A 21,312-nucleotide genomic window follows, 5' to 3' on the forward strand; every position below is an offset into this window, starting at 1 on the left:
GTTTATAATTTTATAAATCTCAAATTTATTATAGAACCTCTCAAATTTTGCTTTATCAAAGAAAAGTGATAAAGCATGATAAGTTGCATTATCATGCTTATCACAAATTTTCCTAGTTCTTTTGAATTTGACTCATCTTTAGGGATATTATCCTCTAAAAATAATACTTAAATAATAATAAAAAATTTTTGAATTCAGAATTATTAAATCAAATGAATCTAAGTTTAAAAGTTTAAAAGTTTAATAGCTTTGAAGAAGATCATAGTTAAAGAAGGGTCAAAAGTATGATGATGTGATTTATCTTTTCCAATAAAGAAGGATTAAAATGTAAACATGTTTCAATACATTAAAAATAATTATTTATTTTTTATTAAGTTTAAAATTATATTCTGATTATATTCGTGAAAAATATAAAATATGTTTACATTAATATAAATTAATTTTAATCAAGTTAGTTCAATAAAAGCAGGCTCAATTGTAGAGATAAATAATTTTTATTTTATAAGTATACATTGCTATTTTTAAAAATATTTTCATATACTATAATTCTGTAATAACTGTACATAACATACTCCATAAAAATGTAATTAGTTTAATATGCATTTTGATGCAACTAGTAAAATTATTTCAACAAATAAATGTTAAAAAATACTTTAAAATTCAGTAATACAGTATATTTGTTTAACAAATGTTTTTGGTTTTTTAAAAGCTATTTTCAGATTACTTTAACATATATTAAAGGACTTTAAAGGTTTTGACCATTTATCTCAAAAATAATCCAGTATAATTTAAGGTTTAATATTTCAAATAATCTAAAATATAAGATTTGATACAAATTTTTAAATTTATGTTGGATACAGTAAATATGCATTTTTACTTCATTACAATAGAAAAAAAACCCAAATATAAGGTAAAGAATGTCAATTACTGTTGCAATACATTGAAAATATTAAAATGAATTAATAAAAACATATCATTAATGACGAAGAACATATATTTTAATTATTACAATATAAATTTATAATTCATTTTAACTGAGTTCATATACCTGTATATAAAGCATAACAATCAAATCAAAAATGAATTTATTTTAAAATTATTTGTAAATAAATATATTGGAAAAACCTTTCTTGAAGTCTTCACATAGTCCCTTTTCACATTACAAACACAAAAAGTTCATCTATCTGTTAGTATAATTTTATAAAATGCCTTTTTTGTAAAATATTTTACAAAATTAATAAAAACAATTAAATTAATAATAATGAAAATGTAAAATAACAAATATAACTACAAATCTTTTACTTGAACATAATGTTGCCCAGTTACACCCACCCATTCTTGAGTCACATATACCAGAATATAAAGCATCATGCTATGTGAACCAATATTTTCTTATGGAGAAACATTAATCATGTTGTGTTATGCAAGGATCTACTGTATTTATATATTTTTAAATAAAATAATTATTCATGGTAATTTTTTGCACAATGCTCATACACTTTTTAGATTTAAAAATTCGTTTTTTTTTTATTTCTTACTATATTATCAGTCTGTTCTTATAATAAAATTTCAGATTGGATTAGATTTTTCTTATAAATTATCAGTAAACTATGGTATACAGTATAAACTTGGTCTGAATTTTGCTCATTAAGAGTAGATTGAACTAAAAAATGTGTTATCGTTGGTAAAAGATAGGAAACAATATCAGTCCTAAATTTCAATCAGATTATAACTAAGATTTCTTGAAAGCTAGATGGCCAAAGTTTAAAGGCCTGCTCTTTGGAGAGATTCAGGCTGGAACCTAAGATATTATGTTAGATTGTTTGGTGCGCTATCCTTATCACTAGCCATCCTAATGTGGATCTAATCAAACAGAAATATTCTTAATGCCTGCAGAAAAAATCAGTTTGAAAAGTGTGATCCTTCTTAATAATACAAGAATCCTATGCAATACATTAAAAACTGACAAAATAAATACATTCTGAAATGATGTTCAAATGGGAAACAACATTTTAACAAATTCCATAACCACACTGAAAGTTTATTCAGCTGTTAATGTTTAAAATGTTGTATCTATGGTTGGTCAAAATATCAGTTAACAAAGATATACCTGAATTTTGAATCAGCCTATACATAAGACGTTAATATAATAAATATCAGGCATTTTTATAATATACAAAACTGCTGGTTCAATGGCTAAGGTAGTAAAGTGTCAGCCTACACTCTAAGGGACTAGAATTGAATCTGAAGTCTTTTGAAAAATCTCAAGAATTTTTGAGTAATTTTCCCAGATATGTTGGAACCATTCCTCACTATCTAGCTGCCAATTGTGAGCTTGGCCAAACCTACAATGTGCACAGAAAAAATCCTTCTTACTTGTTGTGCTGACAGGGCAGTGTATCCAAAAACAAAAAAATATATAATACTGCCTTATTTTTATTAAAAAAAGTAATTAAATATTCTGAAACAAAGAATTATTTGTTTATAATTTTATAAATCTCAAATTTATTATAGAACCTCTCAAATTTTGCTTTATCAAAGAAAAGTGATAAAGCATGATAAGTTGCATTATCATGCTTATCACAAATTTTCCTAGTTCTTTTGAATTTGACTCATCTTTAGGGATATTATCCTCTAAAAATAATACTTAAATAATAATAAAAAATTTTTGAATTCAGAATTATTAAATCAAATGAATCTAAGTTTAAAAGTTTAAAAGTTTAATAGCTTTGAAGAAGATCATAGTTAAAGAAGGGTCAAAAGTATGATGATGTGATTTATCTTTACCAATAAAGAAGGATTAAAATGTAAACATGTTTCAATACATTAAAAATAATTATTTATTTTTTTTAAGTTTAAAATTATATTCTGATTATATTCGTGAAAAATATAAAATATGTTTACATTAATATAAATTAATTTTAATCAAGTTAGTTCAATAAAAGCAGGCTCAATTGTAGAGATAAATAATTTTTATTTTATAAGTATACATTGCTATTTTTAAAAATATTTTCATATACTATAATTCTGTAATAACTGTACATAACATACTCCATAAAAATGTAATTAGTTTAATATGCATTTTGATGCAACTAGTAAAATTATTTCAACAAATAAATGTTAAAAAATACTTTAAAATTCAGTAATACAGTATATTTGTTTAACAAATGTTTTTGGTTTTTTAAAAGCTATTTTCAGATTACTTTAACATATATTAAAGGACTTTAAAGGTTTTGACCATTTATCTCAAAAATAATCCAGTATAATTTAAGGTTTAATATTTCAAATAATCTAAAATATAAGATTTGATACAAATTTTTAAATTTATGTTGGATACAGTAAATATGCATTTTTACTTCATTACAATAGAAAAAAAACCCAAATATAAGGTAAAGAATGTCAATTACTGTTGCAATACATTGAAAATATTAAAATGAATTAATAAAAACATATCATTAATGACGAAGAACATATATTTTAATTATTACAATATAAATTTATAATTCATTTTAACTGAGTTCATATACCTGTATATAAAGCATAACAATCAAATCAAAAATGAATTTATTTTAAAATTATTTGTAAATAAATATATTGGAAAAACCTTTCTTGAAGTCTTCACATAGTCCCTTTTCACATTACAAACACAAAAAGTTCATCTATCTGTTAGTATAATTTTATAAAATGCCTTTTTTGTAAAATATTTTACAAAATTAATAAAAACAATTAAATTAATAATAATGAAAATGTAAAATAACAAATATAACTACAAATCTTTTACTTGAACATAATGTTGCCCAGTTACACCCACCCATTCTTGAGTCACATATACCAGAATATAAAGCATCATGCTATGTGAACCAATATTTTCTTATGGAGAAACATTAATCATGTTGTGTTATGCAAGGATCTACTGTATTTATATATTTTTAAATAAAATAATTATTCATGGTAATTTTTTGCACAATGCTCATACACTTTTTAGATTTAAAAATTCGTTTTTTTTTTATTTCTTACTATATTATCAGTCTGTTCTTATAATAAAATTTCAGATTGGATTAGATTTTTCTTATAAATTATCAGTAAACTATGGTATACAGTATAAACTTGGTCTGAATTTTGCTCATTAAGAGTAGATTGAACTAAAAAATGTGTTATCGTGGGTAAAAGATAGGAAACAATATCAGTCCTAAATTTCAATCAGATTATAACTAAGATTTCTTGAAAGCTAGATGGCCAAAGTTTAAAGGCCTGCTCTTTGGAGAGATTCAGGCTGGAACCTAAGATATTATGTTAGATTGTTTGGTGCGCTATCCTTATCACTAGCCATCCTAATGTGGATCTAATCAAACAGAAATATTCTTAATGCCTGCAGAAAAAATCAGTTTGAAAAGTGTGATCCTTCTTAATAATACAAGAATCCTATGCAATACATCTGTCTTGACATCAAAATTTCTATTATTAACTATTTATTCAAATCAAGTTTTAGTGTTTTTAATATTATAATTTTTTTTATATTGCAATATAATATTAATTTATTTATTTATTAAGACTTTCTTTTTTTATATAGAGAGATAAAATTAAGAAGAATACAAGTAATTTAGATGATAATCCTGCAATAATAGTAGAAGATGTTAGTGATGAGTTCAATAATATTCTAAACAAAACTAATTTGACCATAGAATTTAATGTAACAGATTCTATTAATACAACACTTGAAATAGAAAACATAACAAATATTCATGATGAATTTATTTTAAATGTCACTACAGAAATACCAAAAGAAGAAGTAAATAAATCTACTGAATTAAATGTCACTAGAGTTACTTTCTGTGAGAAAGAATACCAAGAAACTTGTGAATTTTGGAGTAAAAGTAAATTAAAACATTTTAAAAAATGTTGCCAATTCAAAATGAATGATCATCCAGATTCACACAACACTTACAAAAGTTTTGAATGCAGACATGTTGGGAAAAAAAGATGCAAGAAAATGCTGCCGGTAATAAAATGTTGTCTTGGCCCCTATGATATTTCACCTGAGCCAGATATTCTTAATACTACTTCATTAATTAAAAATGAGACAATAACAAAAAGTTCAGAACATTTAGATGAGATTTCTTTCTCAACTACTACAACAGCACCACAACAAAGTTTTCTACAAAAACTTGGCAAGTGATGTTTGTGGATGGGCAAATTGTTTGGCCATAACAATTAGCCCAAAGTACTAAAAGCAAAAATCATAGTTTTAGTTGTTAATACATCAAATTTATTATTTTCCACATATGGCTTCATAATTTAATAAAAGAAAATAAAAATATAATGAAGACAAAATTATGAAATTAAATCAAATTAATGTTTAAGTATTAAATGATTTTATCCTTATGAAATTTTTTAGTAACAAGTATTAATATTACTTTAGTTAAAAAAAACAATTAAGTATATTAGTTAATAATCAAAAATATAATCAATGATATTTTAAAACAGCTGATATAAAATTTCTAATATTTAAATCAAAACACAATAGACCAATGCTTTTTATAAACATTGTTATTGTATTATTGTTCTTCTCTGTTAAAAATTTTTGAAAATCCAAGTAAGTTTGATGTACTATTAAATAACTACCAAATTACCCAAAGATATATATCAGCCTGATTATTTTTGATCTAAAATTGAGCAAATTATTAACTGAACTATGAATTTATTTGCTGGGTAAGCAGTTAACATATCATCTTTTGTCAAACTTTGCAAGTTCCAAAGTTGTGCAATGACTTATATTTATATCTATAACTACCAAATTTTCATTCAACAATCTTGTTGGAAAATACAATTTAACTTAAATTTCCATATTAAAGTAATAGATAATATTTAACAGGACTGACAGTAATAACAATAATAATGTATTAAGTATCATAATATGAATTAGAAATCTAAAAAAAAGTTTTTTTAATGCAGTGATTTGTAAAATTATCCTACAATAATTATTCAATTAATATTTAAAATTAAACAATAAATCTACATGTAAAGCCACATGGCAGTGAATTTTAAATGGATTTATTTTGTTATTATTTTGTATTTAATAACTAATAGGCAAAATTGTTGATGAAAACATCAGATAAAACCCAAGGGCTTCTGATGAAGGATGTAGACATTTTGCTGAATAAACTATGATTTTGCTTATTTGATATATTAACAATAATATAATTAATGATTTAAATATTATATAATGGTTAAAGAAATATTTCAGTTGAAATTTTTTTATAATTAAGAATTTTTTAAAAATAATATCGCGATATTTTTTTGTAATTTTTTTAATATTGTTATATACTTTTATTTGTAATGTAAAATTCTGTAAAATGTACATATCAATAAAAAGAATTTCAGTTATTGAAAAATATTTTTTAATTTTTAACTTCTTTATTTATGCTAGAGCACTTAGCACCTATTATTTTAATTTAAGGTCTTCCAAAATAAATTCTACCATTTTAAATTATTGTAACTGTGTTAATTATTATCTGAGAACTATGCAACATACACCAATTGATAGAGCAACTGTCAGAGTTTCATCTGCCACCCTCATTCAAATGTCTTGTTACTATCTCTAGGAAGTACTGTAAAAGAAAATGGCAAATCTGCAATAAAGAAGGCATTTGTTTTTTCTGCAGTTTGAAAAGTTGGAATCATTCACCATTGCACATCATAAGTAAGCTGGAGGGACTGCAGAATATAGCTATGGTGCTGCAGAAATTCTGGCAACTTTGGGAGGAATGACAATGGATGTGCTGTAGTGAGTGTACGAAGAATTTGAGTATTGGTTGATGTGTGCTGTGTAACAGGATGTGCATATATTGAAAACTTGTAATGAGTAAATGTAAAACTTGGATAGTCTTCTAATAATGTAATATACATTACATTACAACGTTCTCAGATAATAATTTAAAATGGTAGAATTCTTTTTGGAAGGCCCTGTATTCATATTGTTTAATCACATACACTGAACCAATTTACGGTGTGGTACGATCGACTAACAAGTACAAAAACAAACGTTTTTGAACGGGTTTGAAGGGGTTTGAAAACGTTTGTTTTTGCACTTGTTAGTCGATTGTACCACACCGTAAATTGGTTCAGTGTATGTGATTGTTATATAGGTGTGGTGAGTAGTTAATTTTCATATTGTTTAATTTTATAAACATATATTTTAGGTGAACACACTTAAGATTAAACTTCAAAGTTTCAACTGTCTAACTACAATAGAAAATTGAAATTTTGTAAGCTTATAAAGGATCATTAAAATAAAAACTTAAAGTAAAAAGAATTTCACTGTAAATATATAAAACTTATAATATAAAATAATGTGTAGATTAGCAGTTCTATTTAAAATTATAAATTACTTTATTTATCTAAAAGATATATAATACATTCCATTTAGATTTAAATTAACAGTGAACAGAGATTATGTTCCAATTACTTCTACTTCCTTTATTAAGTGCATATGTTTGAAGTTTTCAGGAGATTTATTAAATATTTCTAACAATTTTGTCTTGTTTTCATTATTTCCTCCATAATATAACTGTAACTGATTTGCAAGAAATTGAGCTTCTTGAACATTCTGTAAAAGTCAAATTTAAATATCATATATATTGATATATGAAATATGATCATATTTCATTTTTTTATACAATACAGAATAAACTTAAGATTGAAATTTAGCCAAAATAAATACTCTCTAACTTAGTTTATAAAACTTTTTGCCAGATTTGGTGTTCAATTTTAATTTTAGTTAATTTAAATTATAAGCTTAACAGTTCTAATTAATAATTTTTAAAATACTAAAGAAAAGTAAATGCAGAAACAGATTTATAATATTCAAAACTGCCCTATTTTACTCTTCCAAATAAACAATTGGGTATACAGTCGATCCCCCTATAAGATCATTGATTTTTCCGTTTTATCTGAATTACATGTTGTACGAGTCACTTAGATTTTACAAATACGTGTGCCGGGCTGTGAACGGCTCACATATTTGTAAAATCTAAGTGACTCGTACAACATGTAATTCAGATAAAACGGAAAAATCAATGATCTTATAGGGGGATCGACTGTATNTTTTTCTGCAGTTTGAAAAGTTGGAATCATTCACCATTGCACATCATAAGTAAGCTGGAGGGACTGCAGAATATAGCTATGGTGCTGCAGAAATTCTGGCAACTTTGGGAGGAATGACAATGGATGTGCTGTAGTGAGTGTACGAAGAATTTGAGTATTGGTTGATGTGTGCTGTGTAACAGGATGTGCATATATTGAAAACTTGTAATGAGTAAATGTAAAACTTGGATAGTCTTCTAATAATGTAATATACATTACATTACAACGTTCTCAGATAATAATTTAAAATGGTAGAATTCTTTTTGGAAGGCCCTGTATTCATATTGTTTAATCACATACACTGAACCAATTTACGGTGTGGTACGATCGACTAACAAGTACAAAAACAAACGTTTTTGAACGGGTTTGAAGGGGTTTGAAAACGTTTGTTTTTGCACTTGTTAGTCGATTGTACCACACCGTAAATTGGTTCAGTGTATGTGATTGTTATATAGGTGTGGTGAGTAGTTAATTTTCATATTGTTTAATTTTATAAACATATATTTTAGGTGAACACACTTAAGATTAAACTTCAAAGTTTCAACTGTCTAACTACAATAGAAAATTGAAATTTTGTAAGCTTATAAAGGATCATTAAAATAAAAACTTAAAGTAAAAAGAATTTCACTGTAAATATATAAAACTTATAATATAAAATAATGTGTAGATTAGCAGTTCTATTTAAAATTATAAATTACTTTATTTATCTAAAAGATATATAATACATTCCATTTAGATTTAAATTAACAGTGAACAGAGATTATGTTCCAATTACTTCTACTTCCTTTATTAAGTGCATATGTTTGAAGTTTTCAGGAGATTTATTAAATATTTCTAACAATTTTGTCTTGTTTTCATTATTTCCTCCATAATATAACTGTAACTGATTTGCAAGAAATTGAGCTTCTTGAACATTCTGTAAAAGTCAAATTTAAATATCATATATATTGATATATGAAATATGATCATATTTCATTTTTTTATACAATACAGAATAAACTTAAGATTGAAATTTAGCCAAAATAAATACTCTCTAACTTAGTTTATAAAACTTTTTGCCAGATTTGGTGTTCAATTTTAATTTTAGTTAATTTAAATTATAAGCTTAACAGTTCTAATTAATAATTTTTAAAATACTAAAGAAAAGTAAATGCAGAAACAGATTTATAATATTCAAAACTGCCCTATTTTACTCTTCCAAATAAACAATTGGGTATACAGTCGATCCCCCTATAAGATCATTGATTTTTCCGTTTTATCTGAATTACATGTTGTACGAGTCACTTAGATTTTACAAATACGTGTGCCGGGCTGTGAACGGCTCACATATTTGTAAAATCTAAGTGACTCGTACAACATGTAATTCAGATAAAACGGAAAAATCAATGATCTTATAGGGGGATCGACTGTATTTATTTATTTACTAAATAAGTATAATTTAGATTAACATCTAAAGAACAGTTTTTCGTCATCTGATTTTTATAGAAGCATAAATCAACAAAAAATTCTCTATAATACAAATGAATTTCTTAATTGTAAATACATTTTGAAAAACAATATATCTCCTCATCAGTACAATGCAACTTAAGGAATTTTTAACAGAGTTTATACAAATAAAAACTATTTCATTTAAGGAACACCAACCTACACTAATACTTATTATCTAACATTCTTACATTCACATTTTACAACTTTTTTGTATACAATTAAAATTTTTCCTTAAACACTTTTTATAACTACTATAATTTACATACATATTTAAAATCATAATGACTTACAACCATGGTTTTTGTTTTCTATTTTTAAAAGCAAATTTTACAAAGTGTTTTAACAATTTCAGTCCAATAAACTTAATTTTCCAATCCTTTTCTATGTTCACACTATTAACTACAATTATAGTTAATAAATTGTGTTAAAAGATTCTTAACTATAAATGTAGTTAATATATCATAATATGATTCTTTGGACTTTCAGCACTGTTTATAACAGGGTTAAGTTAACAATAAAGTTAATTTTTGTTACTCTAATACAAAATAACCAACTGATTATAAAGTGATTATTGAATAAATTTTAGTTTTAAAAATATGGAAATAAGTGAAAATTAATTCCATATTTTTCAAAAGTTTGCCTATAGGTTAGTTTTGATGAGTCTAGTTGAATTTAATTTTAAACAAACAATTATTTATTTTGACATTGCCACAATACTAGGATGAAATTTTTCATCACAATGTTCTCAATTTTTTCGGTAGTGCCTTATCCTTGTAAATCATACTTTTACTGTTAGCAATAAAGTTGTACCAGTCATCTATCTAACTCCATTCAGTGTAAAATTTTTGAATTGAAATAATGTGAATCCTGGTCCAAACCGAAAGTTTGTATATAGTTAATCAGGGCCATCTGCCGCTAACTTTCCATATCTGGTTTTGACTTTCATCTATCTAACACCATTCTCGAGATTAAGAAGGGACAGAAGAATAACAATGGGAGTTTCTAGGTCTACAATTTTTTTCAAATTGCAGCCCAACAATATTATTATATTTAACTATAAAATTATAAAAAAATTGATTATTTCCAATATTATTTTACTTTCATATTCATTATAAGCAATATAAAATTAATATTCTTGATATGTAAAAAATAAAACATAACATATAATACTGTAATTTAAAAAGATTAGTTTTAAAACACTTTAATAAATTTAACTTACTAAGTTCTGATCATCAAATTCTCCATGCATAAGAACAATTCCTTAAAAAAAGATAAAAGTTATATATTTACTTATATATTTTTAAAATTTGTTATTATTTAAACTTTACAGAAAAACTTTAAATATTAAATAAAGTTTCTTTACACCTCAACATTTACAGATTGGAAAGAGTGAAAAAATTTCTTTTTACAAAATAACAATTATAAATTTGGAAGTTCAAAATATTATATTAAATCACATAAGAGTTTTATGAAAATATATGTTTACAATCAAGTCTCCATGTTCACAAAAATTACATGTCAATAATTCTCAAAAAAATGTGAATACTGCATAAATCTGGTCCAAATAGCCCCAAATGTTTTCTAATATGCCTAAACACTTATACAATCATTGACAATTAGTAAAAAAATGTTAAATATGTTTTAAAAAATTTTAATTCTGTTTATAATAATGAGTAGTATTTTAGACCATGTTTCTGAAAATACTGTATCAAAATTTTTTTACATAATTAAGAATAAAGATGCATTAGAGTATTACCAGACACAGTAAAATCTGTGTAAACTGAAATCACACAGTACTGAATATATTTTCCAGTTTGGCATGTTTCCATTTTGAACAGGTTTTACTGTACAACATATATCAGTCACAAACCATTCTACATTGTTGATATTCACTGAAAAACAAGATATGCATACCCTACCATCATTCAGAGCCATAGCCAAATTTTTAGTATAATAAATTTTGCAACCATTGTAACAACACAAATCTATGAACTTGATCATTGAGAGCTTGTGTGGAACCCAAGAGCAAGATCCATTTGTCATTTTTTTTGGAACAAATGAAATACATAGAATGCTGCTTTATTAATACAAAGCAGTCTTAATGATTTTAGTTTTTTTTAGTAAAAATAACATTAATTTTAATGTTATTTAAATTAAACCACTACAAGTACAGATAGGAACCACTACAAGCACCCAACTTTTCTCTCAGCCAGGGGAAAATCCCCAGCTCTATCATCTCTCTTGATGGCCTTGTCTATGAGAATAGATCCTGCAGATATGGAGACCCAACTGTATTAAAATTAATAATATATTACTAAATTTAAATTTACTTTAAATAATTAACATTAAAATAAATTCAGTAACATTATAGAAATTAAATTGAAAAAGTCATGTTTTATTAAAATATTTATTTATTAACATTTAAAAAGTTTTACCTTTTTCTTTCTGAAAATCAGGATAATGTATTATTCTGAGACATTCTGGAGCATTTTCTTTGTAAGCCTATATATTTTATTAAATAATTATTAATATTACATTATTAAATTATTTTTATTATACAGTAGTTAGAAAATTAAGAAATTATGAAATATATTTTTTTCATTACCTGGAAATTAATTAAAAATGTAAAATGGCATTCATGATTCAAAAACTGACTGACTACAAACTCATAACCATCTTTTCTTGGAAGTGGAAAAAGAAACTGAAAATAATAATAAATGATAAATAAATAAATACTGTATAGTACATTAATTTATACATTAAATGATATTTCAATTGAATAAGCTCTTTGNAATCATATTTTATTCAAAATTTTTTCAGATTTAAAAATCATTAATTATGTGAATTATTTGTTTGAGCTGAAAATATTATTATACAGTATGATGCACTAACTTGAAGGTTGAGATAGCCTGTTTGCAAGTTAGGATGACATATGTGAGGGCTTTTACTTTTTGTGAACAAATACATGAACATTCCAAAAGGAAGAAGATAGGAAGGAAGGCTTATTTTCTTTTTTTTTTAAACCAAATTTAATTTAACTACTTATATCAGTTTACAATTTGCAATTTACATGGTTGCAATCATGTTATGGGTTGAGAAACAGAGATTTGAAAGTACATCCATAGCATAAATATCCAAGTCATTGGAATTTCAAAAATAAATAAATAAATAACATTCTTTCCTATCTCTTTTGGGAGTTGTTTTGACATACAATGAGTGAGTGGTAATATTGAAGGTTTTCAGTTGATTCCTCCTCATCTGGAGATTTGAATGTGACAGCTTGCTTTTTTTTCTTTGAAGTCTTGGTTACCTGACTCCCCATCTCTCTTTCTTTCTTTGTGTTTACAAATGTATCAAATAACAAGTTAAATGATTCTAATTTCTAAAAAGAGCTATTGAGTTTTGTTTTAAAAATTTAAAAATTCCAAAAAATAAGACTAGCCTTAACACATACTGAAAATCAGGAACCAAAAACCTTTGATGACACACCTATATGACAATCTTCTTGTAGGCTGATAATTGTCCTAAATTTTCTGTTGTATTTACATGTTAAGTTACCATTATATATTTTTTTGTTTGTGTTTCTACAATTTGTTAATCTTATTTTATTATTCTTTAATATGCATGTAATCATTTTTCTTTCCTTAAGATATTTAATTGCAAAAGCTATAAAACTATCAGTTTAAAGCACAGCTTAATGAACGTGTTTGGACGCTGGCCTGAAGACCTGTAAATAAAATCTGAATATCTTCTATAATCTCATTCATATACTAGTATATTCTTTGCATTTGCATAAATGAATTCATGTTAACAAATTTATACTGCATAGATTCATTTGCTTTATTGCTTTAATTGTAGCAATGAAGCAAAATGCAAATATTAAATTTTATGGAGCTTAAGTTAAAAATAATATTTAAAATTACAGAGTAATAAAACAAATAGCATTAATAAAGAATTCAGTAAATAAGCCTCAGTTTAAAATAAAAGGAAGGAGGATATTATAATTTCATTTTGTAACAAAACATTAAATAAAATATGACAAAAAAACTGATGATTATAAAGTTTATGATACTAAAATATGTTTAAACAGCTCAAGGAATAAGATTAAAAGTATTACAAAATTTACAACATTATAGATGAATGAGCAAAAACATCTGTATCTTCTTAAGGTTATTAATTTTGACAATATTTAAAAGCTTTCTTATTCTAATATACGGTTTTACTTAAAACTTATATTGATCTGGAATTCAATGGCAAGGCTTTTTATTATATAAAAGTTAAAGTGAAATAATTAATTCAAAATATTTTTCAACATCATTATTATCATTATTAAAATAAATCTTATTTTAATATCGGTTATTTGATTAGGTTAGATAACTGATAGAAGTTTAAAAAAGTTTTTAAATAATTGGAAATTCAAGTCTAGCATCCATAAATTTAGAAAATAATGAAATTCTTACTGGAATTACAGCTGAAATCCCTTTTCTGTTCTTGTGATATTCTTGCCAGATCTTAAAGAGAACAAAAGCAAAACATGTAAATTTGTTTTATACTCTTTAATCTATTTAAAAGTTTACCCTATTAACTTCTACAAATTTTAATAATCCTCATTAATATATATTATCATCACTGATAGTAAATACATAAAAATCTTTAAAACTTGGCACATTATCTCAGAGTTTTAATTATAAAATACAGATGAATGTATTTTTTTAATTATTTTATATAAACAAATTTATTTATAAAATATGTTTTGGAGAAATCCAACATCAACAGATTTTGTAATTTTTATTATTTGAATATACAGTATATATTATTATATATTTCACTGTTTTACATTTTTGATTGTGACATGAAATATATAAAAATGTTAAAACAATAAACATATCAGTAATTAAAACAAAGAAAGAAAACTACAATATAAAAAATTGATTATATAATAAAGAGATATACAGTATATATATATATATATATATATATATATATANTGTTTGATTTCATTCAATTCATCAGCCTGTTGACTAAAATTTCTGTTTCTTCTCAAACTTTGTGCCAACAAATATCTATTAAATAATCTGGTATACTTAAAAAAAATAAAGAAAAAATTGAAAATATATGTTTTATATGTAACCTTATGTATAAAATATAAGATTAATATATAAAATATTAAATTGATATATTCACTAACACAATACTTAGTGATTGTTACTTAGTTGATAATACTTAGTTAATTAATTAAAATAATATCATGTTTTTATATTATTCATTAAAGTCTAGAATTTTATTCAGTTATAAAAGAATTATTAAATTGTTCTAGTCAGATATATATCTATTATTTATTACAAAATGTATTTAATAATGCATTTACTAATTTATTACAAAATTATAATTCCAAATTGTTAAAAAGCAACTCAACATCTGTACTCTTTTTATTCATATTTGTATTCAGTTAATGATGGGAAAATACTAAAGATTTCATAAAAATTATATTATATCGTGTTTATTAATTTACATTGTTAAGTATATTATACATTTAACTGATTATCCTTTATTTTACAAAAAAATAATTTATTAAAATGGGTTTTTGTATTCGAACACATACCAGAGAAGCCATTATTTCTATATTCACTGAATATAAAAAACTAGCATCCCACTTAACATATATTTAGACTAATCTTTGATTTTTACAATTAAATTTGAAGTATCAATGTGTTAAGTTTTAGTTATCAAGGGCGGCGCCATCTTGAAAATGAAACAGCTGGATAAACGTTGCCAGGCATTCATTTTTTTTTTTTTTTTATTAATCTCAGCGCCCCCATGGAAAATCACTGAAGAGTCACTAGAATATATCCGGTTTTTATGCTCATGAGCAGTATTCGTTAGCCTCTAGCCGCAAAATTTGGTAAATATTAGTGTTTTTGAATATTTTGGAAAACCGATGTTAACCGATGATAGCTTCTTTGTCGGGCAACACGTTTCGAGACGTCAAGGCCAAGTTTGGCAGAAAAATGCACACGACTTACAACAGTGAATAAATATGCTGAGCGGCTTTCAAGTGGCAATGACTTAGTTGTGTTGCCTCCCGAAGCCACTTTAGTACGTCATAATTTTTCTTTGATGCATTATGAAAGAACAATTAAGTATTTAGAGCGCGTCTGGGTGATAAGCAGACCATGTGAAACAAATTATGTCATTGGCTCACTTGCTAAGCTGCATGCTAGCTGCATATGTCTTTATAATCTTAACAATAATCATTCTCAATATTATTTATAACAATTAAAATTACTCTACAAATTAATATGGCCGAAAATCAAAATTCAGGCAGTTCGACAGTTATCCAGAATGAAATTTTCGAAGTTATAATGCAGTTACTAGGAACTCCAGCAGGATCTAGTAATTCTTGTCTTCGATTAACTTTATTATTTCATACGCCATGTTTTAATTAATGGCCAAATTTTACTTTACAGAAGATTTTCTTGGACATAAAATCCGTGGTTTGTATACCACGTGGATACAATTACCTAAAGAACATCGCGAAGGATTAGATAAACGCCTTCGAGACGGTCTGCAACCTTTCCAATTATCTTCTTACGAAAGTTGGACCGCGGCCTTTGCCACGTGGGAAAATCTCCAAAGTGCCTCTTCGACTGATAACCAATCATCGAAATGGAAAAATGATTTTTCCTTGATTGAGGTGTCCGAGAAATGTGAAGCTGAATTACTTAACTTGATTAGTATCATACAAATATTTATGTCGGTATATTGTAAATTTGAAATGAGAGAAAAATGAATTGCATTTAAAATCTATTCCTGAAATTTTGATTTTCTTAGTAGTACAGTATTGTGTACTTACTAACTTAAGATACAATGTTTTGCTTAATAATTTGTATAATTAGTCACGTGTAGCCGGGTTCCCGTACATTAGTGCACTTGGGGCACATGCCCCTTTTCGTCAAGATTACCCTTGACCTAATCCCCAAGGGGGACCCAAATTCCACTATGAACGAACAACAGAGAATGAACGATTTCGAAATCTTTTGCAGTCCAATGCAACCAAATTTGTTATGGTGACATTTCGAGACATGCAGAAGACATTTCCTTAAAAACAATTGTATAAAAACTCAACAATATAACATGTTTGGTGCTGAAAGTAACGTAAAGATAGTTTTACTTGTGGGGCTTAAAAAGTGTGGTTTATCGAGGACATTTGCAATATGGCAGCCTTGAAAGACAGTATCAAACTGCACTTGAGAAGTACAGTATTATGCAAAATCAATTACGATCAGCCGTTGAATACTTTGTTTATCGCTTTCTTCAGAATAGGGGACAACATTGAGGAGTATCCCCCATTGCTGCCTCTGTATACGTCCGTGTATCCAGTAAAGCCATGACATGGCATCTGGAAAAATAACTTATTAACTAGAGTATTTTTTAACTCTATCCGTCCTGTGGGCACTAAGAGGAACCCTTTTGGCAAACCCATTACGGGTTCGGCTATGCCCACAATGGGGCAACGAGGTTTTTTTTGTTTTTTACTTTTTCCGCCCTGTGGGCACTAAGAGGGCCTCTTAAAGCAGGCCCATTACGGGTTCGGCTATGCCCACAATGGAGCGAACGGGTGGTGAGGGACTGGGCACGATATATCCGAACGGACCATTCCCGTAATATTCCTGGGGATTTTTCGACCCGTTCAGATTCGATCCCGGGTCCCCCAGAGCGATAGGCTGCCACCTTGACCGCTCGGCCATCCGGCCTGTGGGGCCACGGGGTAGTGACGGGGGTCCGACCTATCTGGACGGAATACCTCCGAAAAGTTCCTGGAGATTTTTCGATCCGTCTATCATTAAAGTATTAATCAAATGAAATTTTCCAAGTAAATACGCCCACCAGTGGCCCAGTAGATAAAACCACTGAATACAGTCGTGGGTTCGCGCTTCGCCAACAGGCTGGCCAGATGGAGTTTTCCGGATTTTCTTCACATTAATAACACCTAAATAGGGTCAAGTTTACCATAAAAACCCCCCAGCAGGCATTTCCCTTCGGCAGATCGCTCATGTATCGTGTTGCATTCTGTTTTCAACCGAATAAACTGTGAACCGCCGGGGAGGTTAGAGGTCTCCTTTTCCGGCGACAGGTCGTTAAACCTGCTCATGTCAAGATGGCTTAAATGTTTCTTCTTTCCTATCTCGCGGTAACGGGATTTAATTGTTCGGATCGAGTGGAGGAGGGAGGAGTGCCGTCGGTAAGGTGACAGGCGATATACAAGCAAAAGAGGACACCAATTTAACATAATCATCATCCGTCTGGTTTATTAACGTAATATTAAAATTACATATTCAGGTACCGCAATAAGCACAGCCTGAAATAAAACCAATTTAACAAGAAAACAACGATTTATTGGCTATCTACATAGACGGTACAATAACTATTATCGAGGGGAAATTCTGAGTCCCTAAACCGCGAAGGGCCGAGAGAGAGTTCACAATAATTTGTTCCATACCTCTTTATATCTTTAAATATTCTTGAGGAAAAAGATTATTATAGCCAACGGGTTCCGAACTGGTAGGATAAGGATAATAAATTCGCAGGACACAATATATCGATAGGACACAATATTCGAGGAAATTGTAGTTGGCGGTTGATGAACGACTCCCCCGAGAGGGGAAGCAAGTGGCTTTTATAGTTTCGTCGTGGGAGAATGGTCATGTGACCAATTGTTGTGAGGTAAAATGTACTCGGATGGGTCAAAGTTGTCCCCGGGACAATGCTAACTATCAACTTTGGAGTTGGAATGTGGGATTATTTTCGAAAGGGACGGATGTTTACTTTGAACGAAAAGGGAGATTGAAATTTTTCCCCTTTTCACGTTAGGTTTTAGTTTAGAATTTAAAGAAAAATTTAATTTGGGGTTTAGGAAGATACGGGATATTAATCAGGAAATTCGGTAAAAATTCCGGATTTCATAAAACCAATTCAGGTAGACACCGAATATTATGAAAACACATTTCCCTCAACACTACTATTGTTTTCAACTTCTTGCTAAATGCTAATAAAGCCTTTACTATTTACTACAAAACCCGGCAACTAAGAGACGAAGATTTATTTTATTTCGTTTCTCTTTACATAATTTACATGTCGACTCAAACTTTTTTTTATTATATCCTGTCTGTTCAAACATATTAACACTAGATTTTACACTTTTCAATTTACTTTTCAAGGTCCGCTAGTGGTCGAGTAGATAAAACTATTAAACACTTGTACATCTTGAGTTCACACTTGACCAACTAGCTGGTCTCGTGGAGTTTTCCGAGTTTCCTTCGCATGTCTAACATTTAAATAGGTCTGATTACCCTTAAGGTTACAGTATTCATTCTCAAATTGCTCATCAATGTCCAAAATTTTACATGACAATCCGTCATCATAGTATAAGACAGCGGTTCCCCCAACTTTTATCGACTTATGTACCCTAACTCCCTATTTTACCTAGACAAATCGCAGAATTAACAACTATCTAAAATCCAGGATTACTGATTTTGCGTTCCACCATTTTAAGATTAGACGTAATCTGGCATTAGTAACTAATCCATCAAAATAATAACTAATCCATCAACTGTTTATCAAAAGCTCTCTAAAAGAACTGTTGTACACGTAAGCTATGTAACGAAATCAAGCACCTCTTGCCGTCATATAATACAAGAAAAAACCATTCTACATCACATCTATTGCAGTTCTTGATTAGTTTACATTTTTATGCCACTGGAAACTTTTACCATGAAGTGGGAGATATGACTTCAACATCGAAATCAATCCTATGTAGGATAATTAAAACTGTATCTAAAGCTTTGGGGAGCCTTTCATAAAAGTACATCGCATTTCCATCGACTATGCTAGAATGTAAAAAAGTCATTAAAAAATTTTACGATATTGCTAAGTTTCCAGGTGTTATAGGTGCTGTAGATTGTACTCGTATTCCAATTTTATCTCCTGAAACAAATGCAGAATTATTATAAATAGGAAAGGTCTTCGAACTAAATTAGAAACATCACTTATTATTATTGTTGCTACTGGTGTTCTCCACAATATAGCTATAATGTGCAAGGATGATTCACTTGTTTTAGGTATGGTTATTCAGCCTGAAGAATGTAATGGAGATGATGCTCGGGATTGGACTGTTCAAAGAGGAACAGCTGTTAGGAATACAATAATACAAGCTTTCAATGAATGAGAAATATGTAGTTATTAATGTCTTATTGAAATTTGTGTGTAATTACAGGCTTTAATATGCATAATTCATAAATAAAGCATCATAAAATTCAAATAAAACTTTTGTAAAATAATTTATTTTTTGTATAAATAAAATTTGTTGCAATATGGTTATGAGTCGTGTTTGATAAGTTAATTAAACTTAATGGAAATAGTATAGGCAGTACTATATTTAATAAGAAATAACAAAAGTTTCTTGGAAAATGTTAGTTTTTCAGATTATGATTCTAGTTTTTAGTAAATTAGTACATAGAAATATATTTCTAGTTAAAAGGTACAGAACTTGAAAGCAAAAATGAATAAAACATGTTATATGTACTGTATATCTAGTCCTTTTGTTTCTTTTTTTAATGTTAATTTAAATTTTTAATCATAAATTAGCCTATTAATTGTTAATATGTTATCATGCTAAGTCAAAAAATACCATACTATAGTTAGTTTGGATTTCTGAAAGAATTCTGTATTACTTCCATTAAATTTGAATGTGTAATTAGAATAAATTATTGAATAAAAATTATAAATAATTTTCAACAAAATAACTATAAAAATTAAATTTATTAATAAGATGTTCTAGACATTCTTTTCATTTTACTGTTTAGAATACAAACATTTTCTATTTTACTGTTTAGAATACAAACAGTAAAATTCATAATATAAAGTTACTATTTTTAAAAATTTTTCTGGTAGTAATTCTATTTTTAATTGTTCTCTTATTTGCAGAGCTTTTTTCTTACAGGAGTTCAATTCTACAGTCATGCTCTCTCTTTCTTCTTAAATCTTCTTCCTTCATAAAATTCATTTTAGCTCTATTCTCTTCTTTTAAAAAATGCATTCGAGCTTTGTGATACTCTAGTGCATATTTATCAATAATTTTAAAAGTACTGCGACGATTATTATTATTATTATTGGATGTTTCACTGGTTGTCGGATCATCAGAATTTTCTGATGATTCACAAGACATAAATCCTGTATGAATACCTGAAAATATGTGTGATATATAAATGAACATTTTTGCAATATGAACATTATTTTAAAAGTAATATAGCTCTATAAATTAATTTCTGTGTGGCTAATTAGTTTTTAGTATCAAAACATTATTATGATTAAAATACTTTGTTTACAAGGTTTATATTAACATCAAATTATAACTGTTGATACAAGTTTTATTACTTTTTAAGCTAATTTTTACAGTATTCTATATACAAAAGATTCCTAAAATATAATCTTTAAAATAAAGGGAAATGTGTATAAGGAGAATTAACTATTTAACACTTACATTTGATATATTTATATTTTCACTATCTGATTCTCCTGATGACTGTTGCAGTAATGCAGGAAATTCAGCCACATTGTCTGAAAATAAATACTAATGTTTATAACTTTTTAAAATAAATTTTCATTTATTATTATAAACTACTT

The 21,312-nt window shown here is 27.1% G+C and overlaps 3 protein-coding genes across 4 annotated transcripts in view; 2 read left to right on the forward strand and 1 right to left on the reverse strand.

The window, feature by feature from the left end:
- LOC111623311 overlaps positions 1-5,221 on the forward strand; it is a 17,048-nt gene extending 11,827 nt beyond the window's left edge. For both annotated transcript variants that reach the window (XM_023365839.1, XM_023365840.1), the window contains exon 5: positions 4,571-5,221. In XM_023365839.1, coding sequence (XP_023221607.1) covers positions 4,571-5,176 — 606 coding nt within the window. In that variant the 3' untranslated portion in view covers positions 5,177-5,221. The remainder of the gene's footprint in view (positions 1-4,570) is intronic.
- Positions 5,222-8,811: 3,590 nt separating this feature from the next.
- LOC111623289 (ATP synthase mitochondrial F1 complex assembly factor 1-like) lies at positions 8,812-12,714 on the reverse strand. Its single transcript, XM_023365810.1, has 5 exons — positions 12,701-12,714; positions 12,236-12,359; positions 12,066-12,132; positions 10,850-10,890; positions 8,812-9,058 (listed from the first exon to the last, which is right to left on the reverse strand). Exons 1-5 carry the CDS (start codon positions 12,712-12,714, stop codon positions 8,903-8,905), a joined length of 402 nt encoding a protein of 133 aa, XP_023221578.1. The 3' UTR covers positions 8,812-8,902.
- Positions 12,715-15,817: 3,103 nt separating this feature from the next.
- LOC111623295 lies at positions 15,818-16,437 on the forward strand. Its single transcript, XM_023365815.1, has 2 exons — positions 15,818-16,023; positions 16,098-16,437. Exons 1-2 carry the CDS (start codon positions 15,930-15,932, stop codon positions 16,418-16,420), a joined length of 417 nt encoding a protein of 138 aa, XP_023221583.1. The 5' UTR covers positions 15,818-15,929; the 3' UTR covers positions 16,421-16,437.
- Positions 16,438-21,312: the final 4,875 nt, after the last annotated feature.

Source organism: Centruroides sculpturatus, unplaced genomic scaffold (genome assembly GCF_000671375.1).
Source record: "Centruroides sculpturatus isolate CEXI.00-Female unplaced genomic scaffold, Cexi_2.0 scaffold123, whole genome shotgun sequence".
Taxonomy (NCBI): domain Eukaryota; kingdom Metazoa; phylum Arthropoda; class Arachnida; order Scorpiones; family Buthidae; genus Centruroides; species Centruroides sculpturatus.